We start from the raw sequence: 21,724 nt of genomic DNA, 5'->3' as shown, positions 1-21,724 counted from the left end.
AGGACTGTTGGGAGGCCAGCCCCAATAAAAAAAAGTTAGCAAGAACCCATCCCAGGGAAAAAAATCTTGGCATGCTAGAAATGTGCCTGTCATCCAGCTATGTCGGAGTCATAAAGTAGGAAGAAGGAAGTTCAGGCAAGAAAAGTTAAGACCCTGTATGAAAAATAACTAAAGCAAAAGGGGTTGAAGGTATGGTAATACTTGTGGAGCAACTGCTTCGCAAATAGGAGGTCTAGAGTTGAAAATCTTGTACTGCCATTTTTCAAAAAGAGAGTTTGTCAGGTGCCAGTGGCTCTTGTCTAAAATCCTAGTTATGCAGGAGGCCAAGATCTGAAGACTGCAGTTTGAAACCAGCTTGAGTAGACAAATCTGAGAGACTCCTACCTCCAGTAAACTAGCCAAAATTCAGAAGTGGAGGTATGGTTCAAGCAGTAGAGTACCAAGTTTGAGTGAATAAACAAAGAAAGAGTGTGAAGCACTGACCATACTAGCACAAACACATATGTAAGTTTACTGTCAATGCATTGACTTACACAGGCATCAGCCTCATCTCCCGATTGCAGCATTATCCCTTCTGCTTGATTTAACCTTGTTGTTTATCTTGGCCTATGAACAGTAGACTGTGTCACATATCTCTACCACATAGTATAGGTATTTAGTAGAATATGTCATGTAAGTTTGAGTAAGTACACTGTGATGTTTTATCAACAATGAAATCACCTAGCAAGGCATTCTCCAAAGATAACCCTGTCATTAAGTGACCTATGACTGTATAATAAGCTAACTACTTCACATATTTACTCAGATGCCTAACATGTACCTCAAATGCAGTATGTCCAAAACCGAAGTTTAAACAACCTTCACCTACCTCTCTGTGCCAGTCTTTCCCATCTCCGTGAGGAGTAATTCTATCATTCTACTTGCTCCACTCAAGCACTGGTAACCTGTGTCCTCCTGTTTCTCTTATGTCTCTTATGCAATCTATTGAGACACCTGTTGTTCTACCTTCAAGATATTCCTTACTGCTACCACTGGTCTATATCATCACTCACCTGGATTACTGTAACTGCCTCCTAACTGCTCTGTCAGCTTCAACCTCCCTCCTTCAATATTCCATTTTCAACATTACAATCTGAGAAAGCTGATGTTGGTAGCTCAATGACTGTAATCCTGGCTATCTAGGAGTCTGAGACCTGAGGACTGCAGTTTGAAGCCAGCCAAAGCAGGAAAGTTTGTAAGACTCATCTCCAATTGGTTAATGGAGCTGTGGCTCAAAGTGGTAGAGCACTAGCCATGAGCATAAAAGCTCAAGGACAGTGCCCAGGCCCTGAATTCAAGCCCCACAACTGACAAATGAAAATTAAAACCTGAGTGATCTGACTAAAAACCTAATCCTATGAGAACCCTAACTAAAATCTCTAATGGTTCCCCATTTCACTCAAAATAAAAGTTCAAGTCCCAACAATGACCTCTGAGTCACTAAGATCTGCCCTACACGTCTCTTCTCAACATTCCCCTGAGCCTTCTTTCATTCCACCAGAAAGCCAGTTACAGCCCCATAGAGTTTTGCCAGGGCAGTTCTTTTTCCTACAATCTCATTAACCTTCTATATGGTTAACATACTCACTTCCTTTAATTCTTTTTTTCTTTTTTCCTTTTTTTCTACCAGTCCTGGGGCTTGTACTCAGGGCCCAAGCATTGTCCTTCCAGTCACAGTCACTACCAATTTTTTCTGAGTACTTTACTGGAGAGAGTTTCACAGAATTTCCCTCGTGGGCTTGCTTTGAACTACAATCCTCTGATCTCAGCCTTCTGAGTAGCTAGGATTACAGGCATGAGCCACCTGCACCCAGCTTCCTTTAATTTTTTACACCAGCGTTTCTCACCCTTGGTACTGCCCACATTTGGAGGCCTGTAATTCTTTGGTATGAGCAGCTTCCCTATACTAATGCACTCTTAATTAAGAGTGAGTTAAATATTCTTTTTTTGGGGGGGGGTCCAGTTGTGGGGCCTGAACTCTGGGTCTGGGCACTGTTCCTAAGCTCTTCAGCTCAAGGCTAGCACTCTACCACTTGAGCCACAGCGCCACTTCCAGTTTTTTTCTTTTTGCTTATGTGGTGCTGAGGAATCGAACCCAGGGCCTCAGGCATGCAAGGCAAGCGCTCTACCACTGAGCCACCTTCCCAGCCCCGAGTTAAATATTGTTAAATATTATCAGCAACTTGATTAAAGCCTTCACAAGGAAAGACAATGCCCAAAACAACAAACAAAGCAAAACAAAACAAAAATAAACTCTACGGCTAGGCACTGGTGGCTAGGCACTGGTGTGAGCGCACTGGTGGCTCACACCCGTAAGTAATCTTAGCTACTCAGAAGGCTGAGATCTATGGATCTGTTCAAAGCCAGCCCAGGCAGAAAAGTCTGTAAGACTTTTATCTCCAAAAAAACTACTTAAAAAAAGCCAGAAGTGCTGCTGAGGCTCGAGTAGTCTTGATCACGAAGAGGCTCAGGGAGAGTGCCCCAGGCTATGTTTAAGCCCCACCACCAGAAAAAAAATCCTTAAAAAATCCAGAAAATTCCAAGTACAAGGAAAAAGAACAAACAGATAAAGACATAGATACTGGTAATATATTACTAAAAGAAATTGGATGGGCCTTCGTGCTATCCCGAGAGGGCGGCTCTTCACCTCGCGGGAGGCTCCTCAGGGAGGTCGGGTCACAGCCGAGGTGATTGAGCACCTGGAACCACTGGCGCTGGTGGACTTTCGCAGCCGCGAGGCCGTGGAGCGGCTGGAGAAAGCCATCGCCTTCGCTGACCGGCTTCTTGGGGACACCGACCACCGACGGGGTGAAGCCCATGGAGTCGGTACTGGAGGACAGATGCCTATACTTGAGATCAGACAATGTAGTGGAAGGCAACTGTGCTGAAGAACTACTACAAAACTCCCAACGTGTCGTGGAGGAGTATTCTGTGCCCCCCCCCCAGGTAATATCTCTTTGCCAAAGCTGGGCAAACAAAGAGCCCTTCTCTCATGGCTGATAGCTAGCTATTCTAGGAAGGGGGACGCTGTGAATACATGGAAGCACAATGGTGGCACTGTTATTGTGAACCTTAATGTTCTATCACCTGAAAAAGTGGATGTTTAAGCAACTCTCAGTAACTGACTCTTCTCAGGAAGATTTGAACAATATCCAAGTAAACAAGGCAATGAATTCCTGATGCTAATGGAAAAGGGAATATCAACTTCCAAGGAAATGGATCAAGTATTTACAGGCCTATTCAGTATGGAAGTTACCCTCTTTCATCTTCCTGTAAAAGAATTGTGTCTAACAAACAAAAAAAAAGAAATTGGATGGTATATAATAGGAACAAAAAAAGGAAAGGGTTTTGAAAATTACAGAGTAATAGAAAACATTAATAAAGATACTTGTGAGGCAAAGATACAATTTGAGGCCAGCCTGGGTAAAAAGTATAAGATCCTATCTGAAAAACTAAAATCAAAAGGGCTGGGTGGTGGTGGCTTAAGGGACAGGCATGTGCAGGGCCCTGAATCCAATACCCTGTACAGCAGACACACACACACACACACACACACACACACACACACACACACAAATATAAAAAGGAAAACAAAAAAGCAATGATATTCAAAATAGGAGGGAGGAATGAGTAGATTATAAAAGCAATCCATTAAATCCAAGATCTAAACAGTAAGAGGCACAGAGAGAACATACAAAATGGAATAGAGGGTGGGTTATGAAAAAATTACATGTTAGAAAAATTTCCCATATTTAAAAGCATTAGTTTCCAGATAGACAAGCCCTACCACATGCCCACTACAATGAATTAAAAGACCCCTGGGATAAAGAAGCCTCAGAGATAAAGACTGACACCCTAGGGGCTGGGAAGTTGGCTCAGTGGTAGAGTGCTTGCCTTGCATGCCTGAGGCCCTGGGTTCGATTCCCCAGCACCACATAAGCAAAAAGAAAAAAAAGCCGGAAGTTGCGCTGTGGCTCAAGGGCTCAAGTGGTAGAGCGCTAGCCTTGAGCTGAAGAGCTGAGGGACAGCGCCCAGGCCCAGAGTTCAGGCCCCATGACTGGACCCAAAAAAAAAAAAAAAAAAGGACACCCTAAAAACTTCTGGAATAAAAAAAGGAGAACATATTACAAACAACCAGAACTTAAAGTAGCATATCGATTCATACATCCAACAGCCAAATCACAATGAAATAAATACTGTCTTCAAATTTATAAAAGCAAATCAAGTCAAACCAGGAAATTTAAATCTAGAAAACTCTCAATCCTTTCTCAAGAAGAAAAAAAGAGACTAAAATTTTACCTCCAAGGCACTCTTCCTCAGAAAGCTAATGGGTTGTACTCTAGCCAAATAAAGGTATAAATCAAGAAGGAACAAAAAGGACCTAAGAAACAGGAAAGCAAGACTGTGAAGAAGCAACACTGTCAGGACCAAAGCTTTGTAGGCAGGCTAGTAGGCTAGGATGGCTAACTCCAGCAACTTTGTTGGACCCTTTAAAGCATTGCATCATGGTTCAGGCCAGCTCATGTTATTATACAGAGGAGCTGGGGGCATAGCTCAGCACTAGAGCATCTGCCTAGCAATCACAATGCAAATAGAAGTACAATAGTACAATAGATCCCAGGAAAAAGACCAGGATGTAGCAACATGATAGGAAGAAAACCTTCAGGGGAAGAAAAAAGGATGAAAAGGTGCAGCAGTGGAGCTCATTGGACACTGTAATGAAAGTGAACTATACAACTCCTGGGTAGAAATGGGGGGGGGGAATAGAAGAGAGTGGGGGAAAGGAAGACACTGTAAGAAAGGAAATGTCCTCATTACCAGATTCATGTAATTGTAATCCCTCTGTACATCACATTTATAATAACAATAAAGTACATTTTTTCTAAAAAAGAAAACTATTAGGGAATAGCTTCAGATATCAAAAGCAATGTTTCAGGAGGAAAAGAACAAGCTAACAAGCAGAAAACAAAAGAAAATTCAAACTAGAGTCAAAAGTTTCTTTTTGGATTTGGCAAAATAGAGGCCACTAATTACATGCTGATGACTCATTCCTAAAATCCTAGACACTCAGGAGGCTGGGATCTGAGGACTGATGTTTGAAGCCAGCTTGGACAGTAAGAGTCCATGAGACTTTTACCTCCAATTAACCAACAAAAAAAAGCCAAGAGTAGAGGTGTGACTCAAGTGCCAGCGCTGTGAGGGAAAAGGCAAGTGAAGAGAGTGAGACCCTGAGTTCAAATCCCAGAGCTAACATACAAAAAAACAGAAGTCAATTCTCAACTTGTAGAACACTACCCAGCACCAGTGGGTCACACCTGTAGTCCTAGCTACTTAGGAGGCTGAGAGCTGAGGATCATGGTTTGAAGCCAGCCCAGGTAGGAAAGTCCATGAGACACTTATCTCTAATTAACTACCAGAAAACCAGAAGTGGCACTGTGGCTCAAGTGGTAGAGTGCTCACCTTCCTCTGAAGAGCTGAGGGACAGAGCCTAGGCCCACAGTTCAAGACCCACAACTGAAAAAAAATAATTTAGTGTTTCTCAGTTTTATTCACAAAAGCTTTTAAGACCCTAAGAAGCCAGGTACCAGTGGCTCATGCCTATAATTCTAGCTACTCAGAAGGCTGAGATCTGAGGATCATGGTTCAAAGCCAACCTGGGCAGGAAAAGTCAAGAGTGGAGCTGGGCTCAAGAGTGCTACTCTTGAGCAAAAAACAAAAAACTCAGGCACAGTCACACACACAAAAAAAGAATTAACAGGGATCAAAACAGCTAGATTGGAGTCTTTTTCAATTCTCACTATCTAGGCTTTGGCTTTCTACTGTGGTTAAGTTCTATAAGAACAGGCACCACATCTACTGCCCTGATGAGTCACCTTGCAGGCCCTACCAGCTAGCATAGTGCCTGACACAGTAGCACTCAATCAAATGTACCCATGAATCAGAGGGATATAAAAGTGTCTCAGAGGTCACTTCTGACGCACATCTTACCTGCATACCTACATCTCTCATGGGAGTTTTCAATTTTGTTCTGCTCCAAACATAGCCTTCTAAATGCTTCAAATACCTGATAGTTGCTATAGTTTCTCAGCAGTGTTTCTTTCCTAATACTTTACTGTTATTAAAGACCTTGCACATCTGACATTTCCAATAACGGATATAGTTCTGCCTCCTCTTCCTTTTCTCTGGCATGACGCACTGGCAATATCTGTCCACATTAGGGGGCAAGTTTTTAGGTGGCTGGCATAGCTCACGTGGTAGAGTACATTTTTAGCAAGTACAAGGCCCTGGTTTCAATCCACAATACCACACACACACACACACACACACACACAAACACACACACACACACACACAAAGACAAATAGGTACGCTTTCAGTAATTGATGCAGGTCAGATATTAAAATGTCAGGAACAATGTTGTTCAAAACTGTAATGCCTCAGGCCATCTTCATCCAGCCCTCATTATTTCTTACCTGAGCAACTTGATCATGTTTCTCAGGGATATTTTTCAGATGGTTAGACCGTACACACACACACACAATGTTCCCATCTAAGAAAGAAAAGAATATAATTTATAAGGTTTTCATTCTAAAATGTGATTTAAAAGAAATTATCTGGCAACCCAAATTCTCACCTTCAGAGTTATATGTAGATATAAAGAGACAAAGTGTCTGGTTGAACGGGGAGCCATTTTTCAGAGAAAACCTAATCCTTTCCTGGTTTAGCTATTAAACAGCTACTTCTTAATGGAGCTAGTCCTCAGTATTTTCTCTCATATCACAAATGTGCCATATGAAACATCTGCTTTCAGCCCAGATTTTTAAAGAGGGAAATAAAATATAATGGGCTTTGTTTTGCTATTACTGAATAATAGAACGCTGACGTCATATACTCATTTAATTCAGCACACAAAGGGAAAAGCCAAATGTCTGCCCTAATGAACTGTAGTTTAAAGCATATGGATATTAAACAGTGTGACTAATATAAAATGATAGTGTTTCAAGTGGATTTATGGAAAATGGGCAGATAGAAAGCTCAGGAATGGAATCTAGGAATGGATACTAGAATTAAGTCTCAGAGAAATGCAACCATGATTTATTTTTTTTTTGGGGGGGGGTTCCAGTCCATGATTTCTTTTTTTGGGGGGGTCCATTCGTGGGGCCTGAACTCTGGGCCTGGGCGTTGTCCCTCAGCTCTTCAGCTCAAGGCTAGCACTCTACCACTTGAGCCATAGCACCACTTCAGGCTTTTTTTTTCTGCTTATGTGGTGCTGAGGAATCGAACCCAGGGCCTCAGGCATGCAAGGCAAGCGCTCTACCACTGAGCCACCTTCCCAGCCCCGCAACCATGATTTCTTTCACTAGTATACAGTCTTCTTTCCAATCCTCTTAAGGCAGATTTATCACAGAAAGTTCTAGTTTTTAGGGGCATGAGGATGTGAAAATAGATTTGACTACAACAAAAAGTGCAATCTCCCAGTATGAACAGCAGCATAAAGGAGGATAATAGTGACATTGGTGATGACATGACAGCAGCAGGGCTAGCTAACAGTCACATTTAGGAAAACAGCTTATTTTGTGTGCTAGTGTTAGAGCTTGAATTCTGGAACTTGCTCAGCTTACTTGCTCACTGTTGGAGCTCTTCTACTTGAGCCACAACTCCACTTCCAGTTTTTTGCTAGTTAATTGGAGATAAGAGTCTCATGGACTTTTATGCCCAAACCTACTGACACTTTTCCTACACTCTTCCCTTCCCCTCCTTGTGTTTTTATATCAACTAGTTACAGCTTTCAGCTGACCTTTCCAAGTTCCTAGGTAGTATCCCACAGTCTTCGGATTACCATCTGGGCCTCAGTTAACAGAAAAGGTGGCCATTAATGACAGGCTAGAGAGAGCAGAAAGACAAGAAGGGGATTAGAGGTTAAACAAAACGAGGAAAACAATAAGGAAATCAGGAATGTTGTCTAGATGAGGACAAAGATTTTTCCCTAGAAGGTCTGCATATGTGAATGTCTGCAGCCAAATAAAAGGACACTCTATTCAGGTGCTAGTAGCACATGCCTCTAAACCAAGCTACTCGGGAGGCTGAGATCTGAGAATCATGGTTCAAACCCAGCCAGGGCAAGAAATCCTTGAGATTCTTGTCTCTAACAAACTACTCAGAAAAAGCTGAAAGTGTCACTGTGAATCAAGTGGTAGAGAGCTAGGTTTAAGCAAAAGAAGCTCAGCACCCAGGCCCTGAGTTCAAGCCCCAGGACCAGAAAAATAAAAAAGAACACTCTATGGTAGGAAGGAGTTTCAAATTTGCCATAAAGCAGGAGTCAGCAAACTTATTCTACTAGGGGAGAGAGTACAGTTTAGGCTTTGTGGGCTAGCCATGTGTTCCTTGACACCACCACTCAACTCTTGCCACTGTAGCGCGATCAAAATGCTATATATAAACAGGTGAGCTTCACTGTGTTCTAGTAAAACTTCATTTACAAAATCAAGCAGCAGGACAAATGGGTCTAAGGACTATAGTTTGTCAACCCCTGTCATACATTAAATTCTGCATCTCTGAAGCTTCAGAAGCATTGACTTTTTCTGTGGAGATGGTACTGTAGTGCTTGATAAGGTGATGTCACTACATCAGCTAGCCTTGAATAAAATCACTGAAGTACTACATTGGCTATCTAAATATACATTGAGCACATACCACACACAAGAACTCCCTGGTTACATTTATGACAGATGTGAAGAATATCAATCTCAGCTTTGGCATTTTCCAAATATATGTCCTGGGAAAATTCCTTGTTCTCTCTGAGCCTTAATGTTTTCATCTATAAAATGAGAGTACCTATGGCTCTGGGTTATTGTAAATTGTACAATGAGACAATGGTGCATGAGAATCACCTAGCATAGGCCTGATTCCTAGCAAGAAAACAGGAAATAATGGCTAGCATCATTAGCCATTAAAGGGCCTTAATAAATAAGGAATAGGGAGGTGAGGGCTTACAGAGAATATAATAGGATGTAGAAGACAACAGAGACCCTTTGATTGGGGTCTGGTTACTGTGCCATTGACTCCATTGAGCATTTGTAGGTCAAACTATAGTCTTTGTAAAATTTTCTTCTGAGCTTCAAACTTCACCTGTAAAAGAATATAAACAATGAGAAAATGACTTTTGTAGTATTCCCTTAAAAATGGAAAGCAAACAAAATATTTTAATTGCAATAATTTCTTTTCTTCCTCTATTTTTCTCTGCTTTTATTTTTCAATGTAACTTTATTGTTTTCATTAAGGTTTGGTACAGAGGGGTTACCATTTCATGTCAGGTACATTTCTCTTTGGACATCAGTCCTTTCTTTACTTTAGTCAGCTCCCCCTCTCCTCCTCCCTCCCATCCCTGCTACAAGTTAAATAGTTCATTTTCCACATAGTAGATACCGAATAGCATGATTGCATTTGTTCACCCTTCTTTCCTCCCATTCTGTTCTCTTTTTTGCCCCAGCTAAAAAGAAAAGAAAACAAAAGCAAAAACAATCACCACCACTACGGACAACAACAACAAAAAACCCACATTCCCATTTCCTAGAAACATTTGTAGGTCATGGTCTCAGTGGATAAAGAACCCAGGATTAAACAAAGTCCTAACAGGGTACTGAGAGAAAATCCAGAGTGAGTTCTAGCTGGAAGACAAGTGGTAGAGCACCTGCCTAGCAAGTGTGAGGCCCTGAGTTTAAAATGTTAGCACTGCCAAAACATCATGGTTCAAGTAGCAGAGTGCCTACCTAGCCAACATGAGACTCTGAGTTCAAACCCCAGTGTACCAAATAAAAAGAGTGAGCTCCATTAAAGTCCATCCTTTATCTGACCTTTAAAAGTAAACACATCATGGGCTGGGAAGATGGCTTAGTGGTAGAGCACTTGCCTTGCATGCCTGAGGCCCTGGGTTCGATTCCTCAGCACCACATAAGCAAAAAGAAAAAAAGCCGGAAGTGTCGCTGTGGCTCAAGTGGTAGAGCGCTAGCCTTGAGCTGAAGAGCTGAGGGACAGCACCCAGGCCCAGAGTTCAGGCCCCACGACCAGATCCAAAAAAAAAAAAAAGTAAACACATCAGGCAGTGCTGTGCAATAAAAACTTTTGCTAATGAAATTGTTCCATCTCTGTGGTAAGTTGTATGCTTACAACAGGTACTGATAAGCTGAAATGTGGCCAGTAGGACTGAGAAGGTAAATTTTTGTGGTACTAGGGATCCAATACAGGGACTGACAAATCTAAGGCAAGCACTCTGCCTCTGAACCACACCTCCATCTCACAGTCTTATTAAAGTTTAATTCAGCCAGGTACCAGTGGCTCACACCTGTAATCCTAGCTACTCAAGAGGGTCAGATCTGAGGGCTGTGATGCAAGGCCAGCCCAGACATAAATTGGAGAGACGCCTATCTCCAAATGGCCAGCAAAATGCTAGATGTGAAGTTGTGGCTCTAATGTTAGAGTATCAGCCTTGAGCAAAAAAGCAAGTGAGAGCTCAAGACCCTGAGTTTGGGCTGGGAAGGTGGCTCAGTGGTAGAGCACTTGCCTTGCATGCCTGAGGCCCTGGGTTCCATTCCTCAGCACCACATAAGCAAAAAGAAAAAAGCCATAAGTGGCGCTGTGGCTCAAGTGGTAGAGCGCTAGTCTTGAGCTGAAGAGCTGAAGACAGCGCCCAGGCCCAGAGTTCAAGCCCCATGACCGGACCCAAAAAAAAAAAAAAAGACCCTGAGTTCAAGCCTCAGTAACAACACAAAAAAAATGTAATTAACTCATAGAGTCATCTCTATGCAAAGCTGTACACCTCTACTGCCCGAAAGTTACAGAACTCAAGGAAAAACAGAGCTGGGAATATAACATTCCAAAACTTTATCAGCAATTTTCAAAGGAAAGGTGCAACCCTAATTTTTAAAAAGTAGCATTCACATGTGTGAAATGGTTATGACACAATACTATGATACCAAGCACAGCAATTTAGTCACAGACCTGAGATTTACCTGTAGAGTCAGATGCCATAAAGCTCACCGCTTTTGAGTTACTATGAGGTGGTAAAAATATTAGTTGGATGGAATAGTCTAACACCAGAGGCCAATGGGTGTAGCTCATGGAACTAAGGGAGGGACAGATGTTTGAGGTTATGTACATGTGTATATTTTATGTATTCTTACATAGCCTGGTTCAGCTGGATGCACTTTGCTTCTTTCCTCCAGTACCTCTCCTGGAAAAAATCATGCTTAGGCAAATGTGATATCTGCATTAGGCCCAGACTGTTCCCTGATATGTCAATTAGTTGGAATAAATTTGTTTTCAAAGCAAATGTGGCAGAAGTGACTTTTTAAATTTAAACAGCCATATGCAACTACTGGCTCCTATGTCAGAATGGCAAGAACACTGCCATGTTGGAATATACAAGGACACTGCAACTTACACACACACACACACACACACACACACACACACACACACACACACACAGAGCTATAAGAATGATAAAGGGTAAAAGAACAAAGAAATCTGCATCTGAATCTATAGATCTAGGATACATATAAACTGACCTAAAGCTCACATTTCAGAGTAATTTTCATAGCAAATTTAAATACCTGTGGAACATCTGTGTAGAACAGTGCAGTCAGGCTTGACTCGCATGCCATCCCACTGCTGGGAGGAAAAGGAGGAAGAATAAAGCTGGGCACCTACCTTGAGTTGCTCTTCATAGCTCAGCTTCCAGAGTGGTATCACAAAATCAGCTAGCCTTGAAGAAAATAATTCAGGCACTTCATTATTTATTGAAATTTGCATTGAGTACCTACTATGCATAAGCACTGCTTGTCACTACTTTTTCTGGTGCTTCACTTATTATTCAGAAGACCCAACTCTCACGCCCCAAGGGAGATGAAGTCTGGGAGAACAGCCCATTTTGGTGGCATCTACTTAACAAAGCACAGCAGATGGGCAAACCTAATATAAGAAAAATCCACATTTATCAGATGGTAATTAATCATATTTTTTAAAGCTTCACTGTCGGGTTCCTTTAAATAGCTCACCTCCCTAATGCTTTTAACATGTAATTTGATTTAGAAAATGTGTTTGTTGCATAAAATGAGGGATATTTGTTTTTGTACGGCTGCAATGGGACTATTCATTTCTAATCTACTCATATCATTCTGAATCCTTGGATGTTAGCATGGGCCTGTTTTAGAGATGAGGTCCTAGTGCAATATCTCCTTTCTGACAAACACATCAAATACAAGGAGTTCTATCAATATCCTTCAGATATTCCCATTTGCCCTATGTATCTGACCTCAGGTGCCTTCCAGAGCCATGGAAATGCCACATTAGATAGGTTAGCAACATGCAACCGATCCAGAGATTCAAACTCACCAGAGAAAAAAAGGACAATAGCTTGATATTTCCTTTCCTGCCAAGAACCATCAAACAATCCAAGATGGTTTTGTTTTTTCCTCAAATTTTTGTCCTCTTGGATACTTCTTGGCAATCACATAGGTGAAATTCCCCTTACATGCTATCCCCCAAAATGGCTGAGACCAATCTGGTGATTTTCTGGCACACCAGAGAAGCAGTCTTGGTTCGGAAAAGAGACCTACCCTGGAGAGTCTTAGGCCATGCATTAGGGCTCTCCTCTTGATGCCTGTGAAGCAAAGACACACACTAATTTACCCACTGAAGGGCTGAAAAAATGAGAAATAACTTGCAAAACCGTTAGTTTACTTATAAATCCTTATGGAACACAGCACTTGGCACAGTGCTGGCACAGAACAGACATTTTGTACAGAGGGCCTCTTCAGCATTCAAGGAAGAGTTATAAGGTTCCAAAATAAAGAGATGAGGAAAATATTTGTCCTTCAGGAAAGGATTTACCTAACATGATAACATGTCTACAGGCAATCTCTTTCCCTCCCAACCAATAGCAATCAATCAACCAACACTTAGTAAGGGCTTACTGTATGTACAGCATGTCGTACTTGTACTGAAGGGGTTACAAAGGTTACATCCTAGCTGAATAGACTGAAGGTGGACCTAATAAAATGTGAGTAATTAGCCTGGCACTGGTGGCTCACACTGTAATCCTAGCTACTAAGAGGGCTGAGATCTGAGGATCGAGGTTCAAAGCCAGCCCTGGCAGGGAAGTCCGTGAGACCCTGATCTCCAATAAACCACAAGAAAACTAGAAGTGGCACTGTGGCTCAAGTGGTAGAGCACTTGCCTTGCACTGAAGAGCTGAGGGAAAGCACCTAGGCCCAGAGTTCAAGCCCCACAACCAACAAAAAATAAAAAAGTGAGTAATTAATACAAAATTATTGGTTCCTGCTGAGGGCTCAGAAGGAGGGTTGGCACCTGGCCATAAAAAATGGGTCAAGTGGGCTGGAAAGGTGGATCAGCAGTAGAGTGCTTGCCTTGCATACATGAGGCCCTCAGCACCACATAAGCAGAAAAAGCAGGAAGTGGTGTTGTGGCTCAAGTGGTAGAGTGCTAGCCTGAAGAGCGGAGGAAAGCAAGACACAATTCTGGTGACTCAGAGGAGTATGTAGAACTGTAGATGCCAAGGAGGTGCCTTTGATGCATGCACTGACAGTCAGGGAGTCTGAGACAGAAAAAAAAAAAAAGATGATGGAGATAGCACACAGTAGGGCCAAATGAGAACTCTGAACTGTCAGGAATGTAGACCCTAGAATCAAAAGACCTGGATTGGACAAAGTAGATAGGTAGATTCAGTCAGGTTAACAATTCAGCAAACTTTGTTTTTATATCACTTTTAAAACAGGTGCCAATGGCTCATACCTATAATCCTACCTACTCAGGAAGCTGAGATCTGAGAATTGTGGTTCACAAGACCCAGTCTGGGCCTGCCCATGAGATTCTAATCTCCAATTAGTTACAAAATTGCAACAATAAGATGTACAAGAAATTATGTGGAAAAACAAACTTTACAACTTTGGCCCGGGGTGGGGGGGGGGGGGAGATGGGAAGGGATTGGAAGGGGAAACAAAGGAGGAGGCAACAATGCTTGATAAGAAATGTACTCATTATCTTGCCCATGTAATTGTAACCCCTCTGTACGGTATTTTCACAATAAAAAAAAAAACCATAAGTGGAGCCATGGCTCAAGTAGTAGACTGCTAGCCTTTAGTAAAAGGTATCAGGGAGGGCTGGGAAGGTGGCTCAGTGGTAGAGCACTTGCCTTGCATCCCTGAGGCCCTGAGTTCCACTCCTCAGCACCACATAAGCAAAAAGAAAAAAGCCAGAAGTGGTGCTGTGGCTCAAGTGGTAGAGCGCTAGCCTTGAGCTGAAGAGCTGAGGGACAGCACCCAGGCCCAGAGTTCAGGCCCCACGACCGGACCCAAAAAAAAAAAGGTATCAGGGACAGTGTTCAGGCCCTGAGTTCAAACCGTAGTACAGGCAGGCACACACACACACACACACACACACACACACACACACACACACACACACCACATAGATAATAACAGTAGCAACATCATACTGTGGTTGTAAGAGGTAAAGATACTTAACAAAAAGTACTACTAGGGGTACTATTAGTGTTTTGGTGTGGTCAAGCACTGTGTAGCATGTGTGAGGCCTTCAATTCAATTTCCAGCACTACAATCTTTAAAAAGTACTTAGCAGTGAGGCACAGGTGGGTTCAAGCCTAAATCCTAGCTACTGAGGAGACTGAGATGTAAGGATTGTGGTTCAAAGCCAGCCCAGGCAGGAAAGTCTGTGGGACTCTCATCTGCAATTAACCACCAACATATCCAGAAGTGGAGGAGTGACTCAACTGATAGAGTGTTAGCTCTGAGGAAAAAAAATCCCTCAGTGACAGTGTCTGGGTTCTGAGTTCAAGCCCTAGTACCAGCATACACACACAAAAAAAGGACTTGGCAGATTAATCAGAGATGATACCTATAAAGCTCTGAATACAGTGTCCAGCACCTGGAAAATGTTCTGCAGTGTTAGTAGTAACTGTCAATGTCTTTAAAGTAAGGTCTGGAGAGCCACGCAGTGGTGGCTCACACCTGTAATCCTAGCTACTCAGGAGGCTGAGATCTGAGGACTGAGGTTCAAAGCCAGCCTGGGCAGACAAATTCGATTCTTACCTTCAATTAACCAGCAAAAAGCTTAAAGAGCACTAGCCTTGAGCAGAAAATGCCTAAAGAGGGCATGAAGTCCTGAGTTCAAGTCCCAATACTAGAAAAACTAAAGACTAGGGACATGGCTCAAGTGATGAGTACCTGCCTAGCAAAGCAGAAGGTCCCAAGTTAAAACATAGTACTTACAAAAAAAATACATACATAATAATGTGTTTTAAGACTTATGAAGTTGATTTGGGAAGGCGATATTAAAAGAGGAGGGGGGGCTGGGAAGGTGGCTCAGTGGTAGAGCGCTTTCCTTGCATGCCTGAGGCCCTGGGTTCAATTCCTCAGCACCACATAAGCAAAAAGAAAAAAAAGCCGGAAGTGGCGCTGTGGCTCAAGTGGTAGAGTGCTAGTCTTGAGCTGAAGAGCTGAGGGACAGCGCCCAGGCCCAGAGTTCAGGCCCCACGACTGGACCCCCAAAAATAAATAAAATAAAAAAGAAGAGGGGAACAGCGGGGCACCAGTGGCTCACGCCTGTAATCCTAGCTACTTAGGAGGCTGAGGTCTGAAGATCACGGTTCAAAGCCAGCCTGGGCAGGAAAGCCTGTGAGACTCATCTCCAGAATACCAGAAGTGGTGCTGTGGCTAAAGTGGCAGGTACTTGCCTGGAGCTGAAGAGCTCTGGGACAGCGCCCAAACTTAGAGTTCAAGCTCCATGACTGACAAAAAATGAAGGAATCATAGGAATAATTCTTGAGACAAAAGCAGGAAGAGTTAAAACTGGTGGCAGAGAACACAAGTGGAAGGTTTCACTTTGGAAAGAACTCCGCTTCTTCCAAAACAGAGCTCTCTACTTGAGCCTATTTATCCGAGGGTACCTGCCCATTGCTTGTGAGTCCCTTTCTTAAATGCCCTTGAATACAAGTGAATGGATGTGGCCTGACAACCTACTTGATTTGCAATAGTTACCTTTTAACCATTGACCTCCGTCTAGATTTTAATTCCCGTGTTAAATCATAGCTTAATTCAGGAAGATATGTAAGTACTTAAAAGTCCAATATATACAAGAGGTTTATTAAAAAAAATACTCATCCATGGTGCTCCTACTGCTAAATTAGTTTGTCATAATCAATAGGTCACTCAGAAGGTGCTGAGCGGGATGCTGTGGTATTTAACCCATATACCATTTCGTATGATTACAAAGTACTAAAGGTAAGGCCTCATCATGTCATCATTTTGGGGGGGATGTGATTTCAAACTGCTAACAATATATTTAATCTGCCCGTAGTTCAGCTGTTAACAATAACCCTCCTCCCCCCCTCCAATTCCCTCCAATTCCCTTCATAAGCCCCAAAAGTTGTCTTGGTTAAGAACACAGCTTAGGACTGGGAATGTGGTAGAGTGCTTGCCTAACATGCATGAAGCCCTGGGTTTGATTCCTGAGTATCGCATAAACAGAAAAAACCAGGAGTAGTGCTGTAGCTCAAGTGGTAGAGTGCTAGTCTTGAACACAAGAAGCTCAGGGACAATGCCCAGGCTCTGAGTTCAAGCTCTAGAACTGGCACAAAAAAAAAAAACAGAGCTTAGCTGAGTGTAGGACTGTAATCCTAGCTACTCAAGAGGCTGAGATCTGAGAATCAAGGTTCAAAGCCAGCTAGGGCAGAAAAGTCTCCACGGAATTCTTACTTCCAGTTAACCACTCAAAAACCGGAAGTGGTGCTGGAGTGGAATAGTGCTAGCCTTGAGCGCAATGTGGCTTGGGGACAACGCCTAGACCCTGAGTTCAAGCCCCTCAACTGCCAAAAAAAAAACAAACACATCTTAAAAGGCTGTTTGTCCCAAACGAAGTTTACTCATTACCTGACTTATCTAACTGTAATCCTCTCTGTACATCACCTTTATAATAACAATTTAAAATTGAAGGAAGAACAGGAGACCTGAAGAACTAGAAGACAGATGTCCATATTTCCACAACATTCAAACATTTTTGAGTATGTAGATCCTCTCACTGGTGAGTTGCAACCATGACTGTGGATACGTGTCTGTACCCAGCAGGAGGTTCCTTGCCCATCTAAGTCTCTTCCTCCAAGTAGCAATCACACTCTAGTTTCAAGTGCTTATCAGCCCTTATTTTTGGCAAAGTACATACTGTGTTATTTAGTAATTTGTGTGACTAAAAATATTTTTCAGGGGCAGGACAGTAATATAAGTCAGAAGTGATTTCTACTTCCTTGTTGATGTCAGAAGAGGCATTTGTTTACCAGAATAAACCACTACTTTCTTCTTACCGTTTTCATGTTTCAAATAAATGCTTGGTGTGTTTATCTTAGTAAATGAAAGACATTTGTTATACAGTGTTGCATAACAAGCAGGAAGCCCTGAATTCAAATCCCAGCACTGTCAAAATAAATAAACTCCCCAAGAAAAAGACATGGGTGATAACTACACTACTTCTTCCTCAGGAAATGACCATTAACCAGAAAAGGGACCAGAGTCCGGCACAGTCAGGGTTAACCTGCCTCCAGTGCTGGGAAGTTCAAGTCAGAGATTCTAATCCCCTTGTAGCAAAATAACCACCCACTGAGAGGGTTCCATCTTGTTCACTGTCTGATTGCCAGATCCTCAGATGTCTTAGCCTTGGCAAGGGTTATTTGCTAAAACTGAAGAGCAGATAGTTTTAATGTAGCTTCCAGATTGCAAACAAAGCACAGTCATAGCCTTCCTTCCCTTTCCCTTCCCGGCCTCCTTTATTCACGTCTTCTTTGGACAATTTCTGTTATTGTATGTCTATAAGAAAGGTTAAGAGATGTTAGGAAGCCCTGGTGGCTCACCTAGCTACTCAGGAGGCTGAGATCTGAGGATCAAGGTTCAAAGCCAGCCCAGGCAGTAAAATCCGTAAGACTCTTATGTCCAATTAACCATTAGAAAACCGGAAGTGGAGCTGTGGCTTAAAGTGGCAGAGCAAAGCGCCCAGGCCCCGAGTTCAAGCCCTACGATCGGGAAAATGAAAAAAAGAAACAGCGAGAGAGACAGTAGGAAAACACTGTATTACGCAAGGTGGCCCGGGGAGGCCTGAGAGTGGGGGAAAGAAGCGAAGGAGTTAAGAGTATCCGCAGGTGCAGGCCATGCCGCGACCTCGCGGCCACCTTGAGTAGAATCCTCAGCCCTGCCCACCTCTTTAAATTGCTCGCCCAAAGGCAGTTTGGCGAGACAAGCAGTCAAGGCTCCAACCAGACTTTCTGAGCTTGTTAGTCCCTTACCTTCCTCCGTAACCAATAAGGCTTCTTCCAAGCCAGTGGTGACACACCAAAGTGCTGGTGAATGAACAGATTTTCTGGAGGAGGGGCACTTCCTGGTGCGCTGGGCGCCCAGTTCCCACTTACGCGGGACCCTGAGCTCCTCCTAGCGGGCGGGGAAGCTGACTCCCCTAGGGGAATGTTCTCAGAGACTTTCCTCTAAAGTCCCAGCTATTGGAGTTTTTCAAGTTCTCCTCCCCATCCCCGAGACCTCGCCTGCCCCCAGCTCATTTCTCCTTGTCCCAGTGGTAGATCTGGGCAAGCTGGGATGGGGGGGTGGGTGAGGGAAAACGGGGCAGGAGAGAGGGGGGAAAGAACTGAAATCTACATCACAGTGTTAATGCTGCCAACCCCTGGCAAGCTGGAAGTTAGGGGAAATTAGTCTTCTCTCTTTTTTTGGCTTGAACTCAGGGCCTCGACACTGTCCCTGAGTTTTTTTGCTCAAGGTTAGTGCTCTACTACTTTGAGCCACAGCACCACTCCAGGGTTTTGATTTATTGTAGATAAGAATCTCAGGCTCCCCTTTATTATAAATTGCTTTTTTAAATGGCAACTCTTGTACAATTAAAGATAGTTTTTAGAATGTAAAAAGAAATCTCAGGCTCACGCCTGTAATCCTAGCTACTCAGGAGGCTGAGATCTGAGGATCGAGGTTCAATAAACCACCAGAAAACCGGAAGTGGCGCTGTGGCTCAAGACGTAGAGCACTTGCCTTGAGCTGAAAAGCTGAGGTACAGTGCCCAGACCCAGATTTCAAGCCCCACTACCGACAAAAAAATTAAAAAAAAAGTCTCAGAGACTTTCCACTGGCTTCGAATTGCTATCCTCCTATCTCAGTCTCCTGAATCGCAAGGATTACAGGTGTAAGCCACCAGCACTTTGTTTGTTTTTGTTTTTTAATTTTTATTACATTTTATTTTGTTGTAAAGGTGCTGTACAGACAGAGGGGTTACAGTTACAGAAGTAATGAGTCCATTTCTTCTTGAATATTGTTTACTGCTTTGTTTCTTGCCCACTATGTTCCTCCCACTACCCCAACTTTTTGTTTTGTTTTAGCTTTCCCCCCACCCAAAGGTACCTCTCTACCATTTGATCTACAGCTCTACTCATAGGTGTAGCCCAGGCTGGTCTCAAACTCGTGATCCTACTGCTGCATCCTTCTTGATTAGTAGTGAGAACCGTTACTGGCATGGCAAACCAGGCTATAATCCTAGCTACTCAAGAGCCTGAGATCTGAGGATTGCAATTCGAAGCCAGCCCTCACAGTAAAATCCATGAGAATGGATGAACCTTCCAAAACAAATTAACCACCAAAAAGCTATAAATGGAGCTGTGGCACAAATGGTAGAGCATCAGCCTCAAGCAAAGGAGTGAAGGGACAACCCCTAAGCCCTGTGTTCAGTTGCTTCAAGAGAAGAAAATTCACAGCAAAGAATTTTGTTTTTGAGACAAGCTTTTGCTATGTATTCCAGACTGGCCTCAAACTCATGATTCTCCTGCCTCAGACATTCTAGTACTAGGATTGCAAATGAGCGCTGCCACACCTTCTAATTTATTATTACTCTCAATTATTTTATTTCTTCAAAACAAAACATTCCTATTAAGTGCAAATAACTGCATTATTCCTAGTGAGTACACCTGTAAAGTAAACAAAGTCAATACCTTATATAATAGCAAACATTGACCTAGCCAGGTCAGAGTTCAAAGGCTACATCTTCCACTTATAAACTGAGGGCACATTAGTGACTAACCTCACTTGACTGTTTCCTCATTTGAAAAAAAAATGTCCATAATAATTGTACCTACTTCATATAGCTGTGATCAAGATTAAATGAAATAATAAAGTGCTTTGGCTAAAATAGTACACAATAAATGTTACCTATTGTCACTCAGAAATAATTTTAAGGGAAGGCCTAATGTACACAATCCTTTTTTCAGCACTCAAGAGGCTGAAGTGAGACGATCATGAGTTTGAAACTAGCTGAGGCTCCATAGAGAGACCTTGTCTCAAAAGAATAGGAGTTTGGTATATAACTCAGTGGTAAAGTAATTGCCCAGCATGTTTCAAAGCCCTGTGATATAAAAATAGTAATTTTATATACTGTGTATGTATACCCACATTCACATACACATGTATATTCTTTTTAAAGAATTATACAACCTCAAGCAGGTAAATCTGATTGAATTGTGGCTGTTCTGATCACTTTAGGCACAATTCAAATTCAAACCCCTGCTTCAGGTTATTAGACCCTAATGATACAATCAGGTGAAACTAGACCAGAGAATATACCTTGGTTCTCTCTCCCCTTTCTCTTCTATGTAGATTGCCAACTCACCTCCTCTTTCCCTGTATTTTTCTTCCTAGGCCTTTCTGCTCCTTATCCTCTCTAATCTTGGAATGATCTATATCAGGCACCACACTAGGGGCTCAATAGGAATTAGATAAATATCTGATGAACAGAACCACCTTACCTTCTAAAAGACAAATCCCATTTCCTCTTGCATCCCCACCCATTCCAAGCATCACAGCAACTCTGTAATTTGAAGAATAAAAAGATAATAAAGGGATAAAGAAAAAAAGAGATTACGGAAATCATAATGCCATTAACCCCTTTATGTTTGTTTAATCTAAAAAGGCATTAACTCCTTTATATTTATTTACTCTAAAAGACATTTTTTGCCAGTCCTGGGGCTTGAACTCAGGGCCTGGGCACTGTCCCTGAGATTTTCTTTCTCAAGACTAGCACTCTACCACTTGAGCCACAGCATCACTTTGGCTTTTTCTGTTTATGTGGAACTGAGGAATCAAACCCAGGGCTTCATGCATGCTAGGCAAGCACTCTACCACTAAGCCACAGTCCCAGCCCAAGGCACGTTTTCTAGAAAAGAAATCCTTACATTTGTAGGAGGAGAATGAAATATCACTTATTATAGAACATGTTAGACTCTTCAACCTGAAAGTCAGTAAGTGAACATATCATAGGTAATAAGCAATACAGTTGAGTTAAATAAGTGTTGAAATCAAAATGACCTTTAACTTTGCTACCAGCAAACCAAATCACAACAAAGTGAAATTTCTAAATATCTGTCAAACATTCTCATTTTGGTGCAAGGGAAGGTATCTGAAAGACTATAGAATTTGGAAATAACTTGTATGAAAATGATTTAGCAGTTAGGGCTGGTTTAACTCTATTAACACATTCTTCCAAGTTCTTTGTTTACAGTGAGGACTAAGATGGAGGCTGAGAGGGATAGATACACAGGCCATACTCTAAAAGTTTG

The 21,724-nt window shown here is 42.4% G+C and overlaps 1 protein-coding gene and 1 pseudogene across 1 annotated transcript in view; one reads left to right on the top strand and one right to left on the bottom strand.

Moving 5' to 3' along the window:
* Trmt2b (tRNA methyltransferase 2 homolog B) overlaps positions 1-20,979 on the bottom strand; it is a 39,036-nt gene extending 18,057 nt beyond the window's left edge. The window contains 6 exon segments of the mRNA XM_042683060.1: positions 6,513-6,589; positions 7,838-7,923; positions 8,999-9,168; positions 11,749-11,831; positions 12,500-12,700; positions 20,915-20,979. Coding sequence (XP_042538994.1) covers positions 6,513-6,589; positions 7,838-7,923; positions 8,999-9,168; positions 11,749-11,831; positions 12,500-12,700; positions 20,915-20,966 — 669 coding nt within the window. The 5' untranslated portion in view covers positions 20,967-20,979.
* LOC122110444 lies at positions 81-3,329 on the top strand (annotated as a pseudogene).
* Positions 20,980-21,724: the final 745 nt, after the last annotated feature.

Source organism: Dipodomys spectabilis, unplaced genomic scaffold (genome assembly GCF_019054845.1).
Source record: "Dipodomys spectabilis isolate Male_0828 unplaced genomic scaffold, ASM1905484v1 ptg000077l, whole genome shotgun sequence".
Lineage (NCBI taxonomy): Eukaryota > Metazoa > Chordata > Mammalia > Rodentia > Heteromyidae > Dipodomys > Dipodomys spectabilis.
The sequence above is the reverse complement of the archived record's forward strand: the minus strand, read 5'-3'. Positions and strand labels throughout refer to the sequence as shown.